This window comes from Dipodomys ordii, unplaced genomic scaffold (assembly GCF_000151885.1).
Source record: "Dipodomys ordii isolate 6190 unplaced genomic scaffold, Dord_2.0 Scaffold25, whole genome shotgun sequence".
In the NCBI taxonomy this organism is placed as follows: domain Eukaryota; kingdom Metazoa; phylum Chordata; class Mammalia; order Rodentia; family Heteromyidae; genus Dipodomys; species Dipodomys ordii.
Window position 1 is genome coordinate 19,518,023 of NW_012267241.1, and position 12,592 is coordinate 19,530,614.

Genomic DNA, 12,592 nt, shown 5'->3' on the forward strand with positions numbered 1-12,592 from the left:
CAAACATAAAACCTCTAAGGTCCAAAATACACCATATTCTAGTTTCTGTCTTTTGGCAAGCACTAGTTCTTTGGGTTTCTGTTCATTCATTAAAAAGTAACAGACAAGCTAGGTGCCAGTCGCTCATGCCTGTAATCCTAGCTATTCAGGAGGCTGAGATCTGAGAATTGCAGCTAGGACAGCCAGCTAGGACAGCAAGTCTTTTATCTCCAATTACCACCAAAAAACCAGAAGGGGCACTATGGCTCAAAGGTAGATTACAAGCCTTGAATGAAAGAGCTAAAGTGACAGACAAGAATTTAATTATCACTGAAGTTCTTTTGGGCTCTTTCGTATATTAGCATTTTCACATTAGCATTCACATTCACTGCCCTAAAGATTGCACCAATCCTATTTCTCTGTTCTCTAGATTAATGAATCTAAAGCACAATTGGGCTCTATCATCCTTAAAATTTCTTTCAACACTCATCCTAAGCTTCTTTGGTATCTTTTTATGCTGTTTCCATCTCCCACTGGGTAATGGGCTCTCCTATAACTTTGTATCCCTAGGTGCCCAGCATATGACACATGTTCACACCCCCCCCCAAGATTGAATTGCCTTTGTCATTTGAATTATTCTATCAAGTTATTCAAAGAGCTGTCATTGTTGTACCAAAAGCACATTCTATTTTAGAAATTTTCTTATGATTACTTCCCCTTGTGTCCAAGTAATTCTCCAAAAATAGCTCTCTTCTGACCTCTGCTGGTTTGACAGCAGATAACTGCTGCATGATTTAAGTGCACACTAGAGAATGTGCTGAAGGACACTTTCATTTCACTAAGAATCCTTCCTAAAAGCATTAGTCTAACAGAGAAAAAAAGTTTGAGATGTATTTTAAACTGTTATATATGCTAATAACATGAGAAGGCTGAATGGTAGAATTTGAGAGAGAACTTAAAATGTTTAATTCTGGAAGTAGCAGCTTTCAAATTTAAGTTCATGCTCATTAAGGTATCAGGGACAATGAACTAACAATCTCAGATTGGAGATGGTGCTTCAAATTCTGATTTTGTGTCTAGTAGAAATAAAGCACTTGATAAATGTTTGTTAAATGAATTATTATGCTTTGATTTACAAAACATATTTCATAAATGACTTGAAATAGACAATCTTGGAAAAATTATAACTAAAAACAGAATAAAAAGGAATCTTGGGAGGAATCTCTAGTTTTTCTGAGTTTTTAAATGCATGTGCTGGCTGCAACTGAGTTCCTAACATAATGCTTCCATCAATAGCAACTTTTCCAACTCAGCTTTAGAAAAATTTTCACTGCCCGAGAGATGTTAGGGAACATTGTTTCATCTAACTTTCTCCCAAGGTAACAGGTCTTCTACAACATTTAGTTACTCATGATTAACCCAAATAGTTACATTGAAAACCTTAAATTTCAAAAGGTTTAACTGAAACAGCTTATCAAAGGTGGGAAAGGACTACTCTACTGTTGAGAGCTGATATACAAGTTCTGCATGTTTTTAACATTTAAATCAGAACTCAACTTCAAAAATCTTACAGGCTATCTGAAATTACATATTATTATGTGTAACCAGTGAATGGTATTCATTTTCATGAGAATACAATGTATAAAGTTACATTATATATACTTAGAGAAAAGTTTGTCAGGTGCCAATGGCTCATACTTGTAATCATAGTTACTCAGGAGGAGTGATCTGGAGGATTACAGTCAGAAGCCAGCCTGGGCAGAAAAGTCCTTGAGACTCCATTTCAAAATAATCAGGATGGGCTGGGAAGGTGGCTCAGTGGTAGAGCGCTTGCCTTGCATGCCTGAGGCCCTGGGTTCGATTCCTCAGCACTACATAAGCAAAAAGAAAAAAGCCGGAAGTGGTGCTGTTGCTCAAGTGGTAGAGTGCTAGCCTTGAGCTGAAGAGCTCGCGCCCAGGCCCAGAGTTCAGGCCCCACGACTGGACCAAAAAAAAAAAATCAGGAAAAATTGCCAAGCTAGAAGCATGAATGAAGTGGTACAGTGTAGGTTAATCAGGCCAGCCAAGCAAGTTTAGTGGTAGAGCATCTCTAGCTAGTGTGCATGGGGCCCTGGGTTCAAACTCCAGTACTAGGAAAAAGGAAAAAAAGGGCTAACAAAAAGTTTGAAATTGTATTATCCTAACTTCTGTTTACATTTAAATGCATCCAATTAAGTCAAGCAACTTAAAAAAAATGTCCATTTCATGTCTTAGGCATGGTGGCATTTGTCTGTAATCCAAGCTATGCAGTAAGCAGACAGCCAGAATGTGACTCAAGGATAGATGAGTCAAGTTATCCAGACCCTATCTCAAAAAAGATGAGTATGGTGGTTCATGCTTGTAATCTCAGCTAGTTAGATACAGTTGGTTCCTTGTCCTAGGAAAAATAAAGAGAGCCTACATGAAAAATAAGCTAGAAAAAAAGAGGGGGGGCGGTCTAGGCATGGCTCAAGTAGTAGAGCAATTATATAGAAGAACAAAGCCATAAATTCAAACTCCATTATCTCAAAAAAAAAAGAGTGAGGGAGATGGGCTGGTCTATTTCATTTCCTATTTAATGACAGAGCTGGTTAATAGTGAATAAAAAATAAATTAGGTCTCAATTCACCTGAAAAATACTAGCTATATACAGGCTGGGTAGCTGTCAAGTTACTGTCAGGTAGACAATCTAATCCTTTCTGATTCAGCTAGTTTTCCCCCATTTTTTTCCTTAGCAGTACTGGGGGTTTGCCCTTTGTCATTGCATTGTCAAGGCAGATACTCTACTGCTTGAACCACGACTTTAGCCTCCCGGCTCTGATTATTTTTGAGATAGAATCTTGGTTTTTGCTGGAGCTATCCTGACCACAATCCTATTTAAGCTTCCTGACATAGCTGAGAGGACAGGCATGTTCACTATGCTCAGCTTGTTTTCTGGTGAGATGGGAATCTCTTCAATTTTTTTCCTTAGGCTGGTCTGGAACTTTCTGGCTGTCTTTGCCTACTGCGTAGCCTGGATTGCAGACAAATGCTATCTTTAGTTACTTGAATTAATTGGATACATTTAAATGTAAACAGAAGTTAGGATAACACAATTTCAAACTTTGGATAATACAATTTCAAACTTTTTTGTTAACCTCCTGATTTCTGCCTCCCAAGAAGCTGGGAGTGATACACTGTACTCAGCTATTTGTAGAGGTGGGTTCTTAGGAGCTTTTGACATAGGCCCTCCTTGAACCTAAATCCTCTTAATCTCTACTTATTAAAGGATTAAAGCTGTAAGCCACTGACAAGTGGCTAGGTTGCTGTTTAAAAAGCAAATCTAGCAGGTGCCAGCATCTTACGCCTGTAATTCTAGCTACTCAGGAGGCTGAGATTTGAAAATTGTTGTTTGAAGCCAGCCTGGGCAGGAAAATCAGTGAGATTCTTATTGTCAATAAACTACTCAGAAAAAGCCAGACGTGGCAGTGTGGCTCAAATGATAGAGTGCTATCCTTGAGCACAGAGAGGCCCAAGGACAGCACCCAGGCCCAGAGTTCAAGCCCCAGGCATGGCAATAAATAAATAAATAAATAGCAAATCTACTGGAAGTATATTAGAACTAGACTTCTGGCACCCTGTACAAACCTAGTATCTCTCTACCTCCTGGCACAGGGTTTGAAATCTTTTCTATGTCAGGTGACATTTGGATATTTATAAAATTTCTGATAATTTATAAAATTATCAAAACAGATAGGGGGTTATGGGTAGCCAATGACAAGCATTTAAGAATCACATGTGTCTGGCTTATCATGTATCAAATGATTTCAAGGGCCTTCATGGCCTGTAAGCTGGATATCCCCCATTCTCTGCATATAGTAGCTATGAGCTCTGATTCTGATAGAAGGCAATCATGAGTTCTACTACCTATTAGAGGAGGCAAAATGACGATTCTGGCAATTATTAAGTAGGGGAGATGGGCACCAGTGACTCACACCTGTAATTCTAGCTACTCAGGAGGATGAGATCTGAGGATGGCTGATTCGAAGCCAGATCAGACAGGAAAGTCTGTAAGACTTTTATTTCCAATCAACTATTAAAAAGCTGGAAGTGGAGCTGTGGCTTAAGTTGCAGAGCACTAGCCTTGACCAAAAGAGCTCAGGGATAGTGCTCAGGCACTTAGTTCAAGCTCCAGAATTGGCGCGTGCACGTGTATACACATACGGGGGGGGGGGGGGAGGGAGGGAGGGAGGAGAGAAGTAAGGGAAATTATTAGATAGAGCTTTAGAAATATTTTTCCAGGGGAGGAAAACAAATGGTGCATGCATTCATTATTTTTCTTTTCTTCTTGCACAGAACACAAGTATGACTCTAGAGGTATACTACTATTCACAAGCCATGATGAAGGTAATATATGAAGTATGGAAGAACAGAAAACCAGGAGCAATCTAGCTCCTTCTAGTTGCCTTTGATTTCTAGACTTTTTAAGGTGAGAAAAATAAAGCCAGTCACATTGTTTAATCTGCTGTTTGGGGGATCCATTTCTTGCATCTTAACATTATTAGGTTTTATATATATATATATATATACACACACACATATATACATATATATTAGGTTATATATACACATAATACATATATAAGTGATATGCATATAATTTACATAGTAATATTCCAGTATTTAGGATTGGAAGAGAAAAATACAATATATGTAAGTGCACAGCATAATTCTTGGCATATAGCAAGAAACCAATAAATGATTACTGTTATTACTTTTGTGTGTGTATTCTGTGTGCTTGAACTTGGTTGGTTTGGGTACTGTCCAAGTTCTTTTGTTCAAGGCCAACACTCTACCACTTAAGCCACAGCTCTACTTCTAGGTTCTTGGTGGTGAATTGGAGATTACAATCTCACAGATTTTCTTGCGTGGCTTGGTTTCAAACTGTGATCCTTAGAGCTCAGCCTCCTGAGCAGCTAGGAATATAGGTGTGAGCCACCAGAATCCGGTCAACTGCTGTTATTGTTGTTTTTCAGAGATCAGTTAACTACCAATAGAAAAAAAATAGAACAAAGGACAATTTGAAAAGGAAAGAAAAGTATTGAATGGAAGTATGATAAGGTTGTAAAAATTTCATAATATTCAGAGCTAAACAATGTAGTAAAAAGTGGTCTGACAGGTAATATTTAATATATGTCAGCTCTTGTACTAGTCTAATCTGTAAAAGTACAAACAGATCCAATTTATTTATAGAAGGAAGAGGAGATTAATAGAGGTGATCTAAACAACTCTGAGAAGTAGAGATTTTAAATGCCTCCACAGTGAAGCATCCATCCACACTGTCTTTTATATTCCTGCTTACATAACTAATGTGAAGATGTGGACTGAAGAAACCCACAAAAAAAGTAAACAAAATGATACAGATGTGGTCAGGTAACTAGGACTTAAGAGGAATAGAAGATTGATAAATAGAGAATTCTACTTGGAAGCCAAATTGGAAGTTCATAACATTAGTCAATCTGGAAAAATAATACAACTGAAGCTGATCAAACAGGCACAGAAGTACTCAACAAACTCAGCTAAAACACTGATCAGAACAAAAAAATATGAAGTAAAGAAAATATGTGAGGGCTGGGAAGGTGGCTCAGTGGTAGAGCGCTTGCCTTGCATGCCAGAGGCCCTGGGTTCGATTCCTCAGCACCACATAAGCAAAAAGAAAAAAGCTGGAAGTGGCGCTGTGGCTCAAATGGTACAGCGCTAGCCTTGAGCTGAAGAGCTGAGGGACAGCACCCAGGTCCAGAGTTCAGGCCCCACGACCGGACCGCCCCCCCCAAAAAAACAAGAAAATATGTGAAAAGCTGGAGTACTGATCAGAAAATGTTAATTTAAAGTATTCTAATACTTGTGATCACCTTGAAAGGACTTTACAACAAAGTAGCTCCTTTCAACAAGAACGGGCTCTGGAGAGTTAAAAGGATTATTGAATTTAGCACCCCCTTTAGAAAACAAAAACAAAAAATGTAATGTCGGACACTTTGGTATGAAGTAAAAAACAGCAACTGGTTGAGAAATGAAATCTATAATGATTAATATGAAATCACTATTGAATGTGAATAGCAAAAGAAAGATGAAATAAAAAGAAAAAATCTAAATAGACTCTGCTAGGAGTGAGCATGTTGGGAGAGGTTGGGCTAACAAGGAGGATGAAAGAGGCTGGATACTGAAATTGATTGATTGCAAGTATGATAACAGAACAATAAAACCTGTTGAAATTATTTGGGGAAGGGATTAAGGGAAAGCGATAGAAGGGGTGAAATTGATTAGAATATAGTGTATTCCAACTTGTAGAAATGTAACAATGAAACTCCCCCTTCCCTGTGAGCTAGTTGTTTTTTAAGTTTTCAAGAAAGAAATCACAGAATTCCACTGCCATATTTCCAAAATTATAATTATCAAATAAAGTAAATAAAAACCCTTACGGTGTAAAATGGAACTGCTTCATTGGTCTAAAACAAGGTGCAAACAAAAGAAAACACAATATAAGGATATCTACATTTTAAATAGTTGCTTGTGTGGTAGAAAATGCCACTTAAAAACATTTTTAATAAAAACTGATTTATAAATCAATTTACAGATCAAAAAAATCAATGTTTGATACCACCTTAAACTATAAATAACTAAAATGGAAAAACAGTCTTCAATCATCTGTTTTTGTTTTAACATCTAGGTCTTCTGTTCCTTGCCTTTTGGAGAAAACATTGCATTGTAAGGCTGTCGTCTTTTTGGACGAGGGCAAAGATCAAGATCTTCCTTAATGTAACCTTAAAAAAAACAAATTATAAATTTAGAAGACTATATTGGCAATATATACTTTTAGCATATATCTAATAAATATTTATCTTATTTGATGCCTTCTAAGTTTACATGGTTCTGGATTTTAGCTGTGTGATACTGACGAATGATTTTATTCCTCAGTCTCAGTTTCTTCATGTACACTAAAAATATAAACAATAAGCATGTATTGCATGTTTATGCATTGTCTCAGATAACTCTTACATGCCTTTAAAATAGCTTCTACTGTGTTTATTTCACAGGTTACAGGGTAGCCAAGCCAGAGAAACTGAATAACTAGTTCAAGTATACAGAACTAGAAAGAACTGTACAAATGCTAATTCCATTACTGTAACTCTCAGGCATTTTCCTATTCTGCCTCCCATAGGGTTCAAATAGGAACAAACTGCTCAATACAAAATATTATTATAGGTAAATCCTGAGTGCTAATTTAAAAACATTTTATGTAAGTAGCTACTTCATTGGATGACATGCCTCTACACTCTTCACATATTCAGATTATCCCCCACGGTTGTCTCCAATCACTTAACTTTCAGGGGAGGACTGTTGTCTGCCATACGCCTGGACTGTTAGAGAAGTAAAAATAGACTTTAGTCAGATTGTCTGGTTCTATGTGGTAACCAGGCAGAGACATCAAGCCAAAGCAGACTTAAACTGACTTGCTATAAGGAGGAAAGTGAAAAACACTTTTTATCAGAGACTCTGTATCTTTTGGACAAAGGTAAATATCTTAAGTTAAATATCATACAGTTAATTATCTTAAGGTTTCTCTAAAAGTGAAGAAGACACCCACAACTGCTGGTCATAAAGCAGGCCTTTAGAATTCTTAATTGAAAATGGCAAGAGTTGAGCTAAAAGTCTAAGTGGTGATTTTGTGGACATTTAAATTTAAATTCATTGATATATTATTTTCTTATGGGTAAAAGTATTTTAGAGATTTGTAACTTACAAATATAGGCCTAATACCCAAAGGCTATTAATGAAATACCATAACTTTAAAGTCAAATTATAAATATTCTGCACACTGTATTTTCACATCACAGTTCACAAAACATCTCATATTTTCATAAAACTCAGTGTACCAATATTTTTAGGACTATGATACTGTGAATGGTAATGGTGGTGAGACAAAAGAAAAATCTGGACTCCTGAATTTTATAAATTCCTTGAAAGTTACATGTATTTCAAATTACATTACATAAAATGCCAAATGTGAAAGAATTATCAACATGCCAGCTACTTAGCCAACATCCATTTTTAATTCAGATATAGTTTATAAATGCTCAGCATTCTGGATAAGTGAGGTTTTAAACAAAATTCAAACTCTCTTTTTAAACAACTTTAGCAACAGAACTTCTGTAATGTTTTTTATTTTATTAAAAGTTCTTTTGATGACAGGATGAAATTTCTTCCTGAAATCTGAATGCAATAGCAGACTAATACATATATAATTACATTAAAGTGATTATAAACAATGTCTGATACAATTAATAGAAGACTCAAGATAAGCCTTTTATGTATAGAAATTTATATGTATGGCAGAGAAGTAGTACCCAATCTGAAAAAGAAAATAAAGAATATCATAGAGCCGGGCACTGGTTGCTCATGCCTGTAATCCTAGCTACTCAGAAGGCTAAGATCTGAGGATTGCGGTTCAAAGCCAGCCTGTGCAGGAAAATACCTGAGACTCTTATCTCTAATTAACCACTAGAAAACTGGAAGTAACACTGTGGCTCAAGTGGTAGAGTGCTTGCCTTGACCTGAAGAGCTCAGGGACAGTGCCCAGCCCAGAGTTTAAGCCCTACAATCAACAACAACAACAAAAAGAATATCATCAAAAAAGGGTTCATGTTCCAACTTGAACAGATAATGTTACAATTTATATTTTTACCTCTTTCTATGCAAGTCTGAGTGGAAGGAAAACCAACTTCCCAGAAATTCTCTGGTGTGTTGGGTGGAATGTAACGAAATCGATGTCTTGAGCAGGAAGCCAACTTTTTTTCTCTTTCTTCTGCAGGCATATCTGCATAATACTAACAATAAGAACTGGTAAGTTTTTTTCATTTAGGAATAGTAAGTTGAGTGCCAGGTTTACTAATTATAAATTAGAAGACATATATCATTTAGTAAAAAAAATTCAGCATGCTAAGGAAATAATATTTACTGATAATATTAATTGTTAACTATAGCATTACTCACAAACAGTAATCAGTACTGATCCTCTTTGTGATATGTGTGTCACAAATAAGAAAAGGAATTTGAACTTGTCCTGAGCTTTTGTGCTTAAGACTAGTACTCTACCATTGAGCTACATCTACAGCCTTGGATTCTGTTTCTTTTTCTTTTTTAATTAATTAACTTTATTATTACTATTATAAAGGTGATGTATAGAGGGATTACAACTACAGATGTCATGTAATGAATGCATTTCCAGTAACTTCTCAGTCCCTCCCTCCTGTCTCTACTTTTTTCTGTGTCCAGTGAGCTCCACTGCTATGATTCTGTTTCTTAGTAAGCTAAGAAGATGCTGAAAGGTTTTGGTAGGAACTGGCATTAATTAAATTTGATTCTTAAAGGTCACTAGGAAAAAGAAAGACCATTCAGGGCTGGGAAGGTGGCTCAGTGGTAGAGCGCTTTCCTTGCATGCATGAGGCCCTGGGTTCGATTCCTCAGCACCACATAAGCAAAAAGAAAAAAGCCGGAAGTGGTGCTGTGGCTCAAGTGGTAGAGCGCTAGACTTGAGCTGAAGAGCTGAGGGACAGCGCCCAGGCCCAGAGCAGAGTTCAGGCACCATGACCAGACCCCCCCTCCAAAAAAAAAAAAGAAAGAAAGACCATTCACCATTTTGTTGAAAGTATACTGGCTGGGGAATGATGGCTCATGACCTAGCTACTAAAGAGGCTCAGATCTGATGCTCTTATTTCAAAGCCAGCCTGGGCAGAAAAGTCTGTGAGATCCTGTTTTCCAATTAACTAGGTTCTGGAAGTGAAGTTGTGGATCAAGTGTTACAGCACTAGCCTTGAGCTAAAAAAGCTCAAGGACAGTACCCAGGCCCTGAGTTCAAGTCCCAGGGCCAGCACAAAACAAAACAAAATGATGTTCTTTCATTAATGAATCAAAATATATTCAATCTGTGTTAAAAAAATTCATGACAAAGGTGGTTTGTTTGTACTACCAAACAGCTTTTCAAAATAGTGATCTCAATTTATACTTCCATTGTAAGTGTCTAAGAATATAATTTTGTGAAATGCTTACTTGTATATACTATTTATACTTTGCTCAGAATCTTAATTTTCTTGGTTATCAATTTTTCTAGACCACAGTTGTTAAAAAGGATTTTAAATGGGGAAGTTAGTTTCTGGAGGCAGGGACCTAACAGCTAGTGGTTAACAAGGCAAAAAATAAACACAGCATATTTTAATAAAGAACCTGTCTGGGATGATTTAGTAACAGGACAATTAGTACTACATCTTGAGCACCTAAGACAACATATAAAAGCAAAAATTTAGTGTCTTAAGGATGAAGCAAAGCTTATTTGTCATATTTTGTTCTGGAATAAGAATGTTTTCAAGGTGGTGGGGGGTGATGGTGGTGGTGAAATATAGCTTACAGCAGTACCAGTTATTTAAAAAAATATATAAATAGCGCCAGGCACTGGTGGCTCATGCCTGTAATCCTAGCTACTCAGAAGGCTGAGATCTGAGGATCACCGTCCAAAGACAGCCTGGGCAGTAAAGTCTGTGAGACTCTTCTCTCCAAAATAACTACCAGAAAACCAGAAGTGGTGCTGTGGCTCAAGTGGTAGAATGCTAGCCTTGAGCTGAAGAGCTCAGGAACAGTGCCCAGGCCAAGGCCCATATATATATATATATATATATATATCTATATATGTGTGTGTGTGTGTATGTGTGTGTGTGTGTGTATGTATGTGTACCTAATTTCCTAAGTGTGTTAGCAGAAAGAATAAACTTATGGTAAAGTTTCCTAGTAAAATATCAGCGTTTCCCCAAATAGTACACATACAGGCACCTTTGCAAATAAATATAGAAATGTATATCTTAAGCTGGTCACAACTAAGATTTAGGCCTCAGATTCTCTTAAATCTATGAGAACTTGAGGGCTTTCATTTTTTATAAGTGCTGATGTTTCCTATCATAATCAGTACCCTTTATTCTTTCCATTACTATTGGCTCAAACAAAGTTTCTGGATATAAATATGGTTTGTATTTGTAATTTTATTTTTTTGGGGGGAAGTAGTATGGGGGGTTTGAACTCATGACCTTAGCACTGTACCTCTCAACTATAACCTCTTTGCTTTTAATGTTTTTTTTTTCACACAGGCCTCAAAATTTCTACTTCTACTACTACTACTTCTACTTCTACTACTCTTGGACTACTACTATCTGTAACTCCCAAGTACCTGGGATTCCATATTTGAGTGATGGTGCCTGTGTATGATTTTTAAATCATGCATTTGTGTTCTATGAAGCTGTATTTAAAAGAATTTTTTTTGCATTAGTACTCACAATTTCACATTCCTTACACGTATGCCCAAGCAATTTTCTTCTCTCTTCTTTTTTCCGAACCACCTCAATATGAGGAAAATTTTGCAAGCTAGTTTCCCTGAGGGAAAAATGAATTGAAAATTAACCAATTAGCCACCATAAAGGTCTTTTGTTTAAAATTTGAATTTAAAAAACCTGAGGGCTCAGAAGAGAATATCAAAAACTTAGTCATTTTATTTGAAATATTACTTGTAATATAGACAATATATTATTTATGTACAAATTTATTTAATAATTATATATAAATATTGATATGAGAAGTAATATTTCAAATAAAATGAATACACCCTCAGATCTTAGCCTCCTGAATAGCTAGCATTATAGGCATGAACAAGTGATGTCAGCACAATTTTTTTGCTGTTGGTCGTGGGGCTTGAACTCTGGGCCTGGGCGCTGTCCCTCAGCTCTTCAGCTCCAGGTTAGCACTCTACCACTTGAGCTACCATGCCACTTCCCAGCCTACTATATGTCCAATTTTTTTGGTGGGAGTGTGATAGTAATAACAAAGATTGAACTCAGGGCTTCATCCTTGCTAAGGTAAGTGCCCTTATCAATTGAGCCACATTTCCAGTCTTTCTACTTCTAGTTTGTTTTTCAGATACACACTTTCACTTTTGCCAGGGCTGGCCTCAGACCCTAATTGTCTGTCTTCATCTCTCCAATAAATGGGATTATAGATGTGCCTAACCATACCCAACCCTCTGTTTTTTTTCCTAATCAACAATTTGTCTTTGTCTGAAAATAACAGAAGTTAAATATAATGACATTTAAAAATAAATGCTATATTATTAAACTCAGGAGATGATATATAACACAGCTAAGAAAAAGAACAATGCCTCAGTTTTTTACTACTAAGAACCCACGTAACCTATTCCTATTCTTCTCCTAGAATGGATTAATCTTTTTGGCATTTTGTCTAGAAGAAATATTACTTTTTTTCTGCCTTACCCATCCTAAAAACTTCAAAATATCATCAGGCAGAATGATCATTTGTCAGTAAATGGACCAGTATGAACCACTGAGATTCAGATTAATCTGGTATAGCTTAATTTACTATGAAGTACTTTGAGAAGGAGAAATTATTATTTTTTTTTAATTTTTTTTTTGGTCCGGTCGTGGGGCCTGAACTCTGGGCCTGGGCGCTGTCCCTCAGCTCTTCAGCTCAAGGCTAGCGCTCTACCACTTGAGCCACAGCACCA

The 12,592-nt window shown here is 36.7% G+C and overlaps 1 protein-coding gene across 6 annotated transcripts in view; it reads right to left on the reverse strand.

Annotated features, from left to right (window-relative positions):
• Positions 1-6,410: 6,410 nt before the first annotated feature.
• The window catches only part of Rbbp8 (retinoblastoma binding protein 8), a 73,791-nt gene continuing 67,609 nt past the window's right edge, over positions 6,411-12,592 (reverse strand). For all 6 annotated transcript variants that reach the window (XM_013014928.1, XM_013014926.1, XM_013014925.1 and 3 more), the window contains exons 17-19: positions 11,355-11,451; positions 8,720-8,861; positions 6,411-6,797 (exon numbers count right to left, since the gene is read on the reverse strand). In XM_013014928.1, the coding sequence (XP_012870382.1) occupies positions 6,700-6,797; positions 8,720-8,861; positions 11,355-11,451 (337 nt within the window). In that variant the 3' untranslated portion in view covers positions 6,411-6,699. The remainder of the gene's footprint in view (positions 6,798-8,719; positions 8,862-11,354; positions 11,452-12,592) is intronic.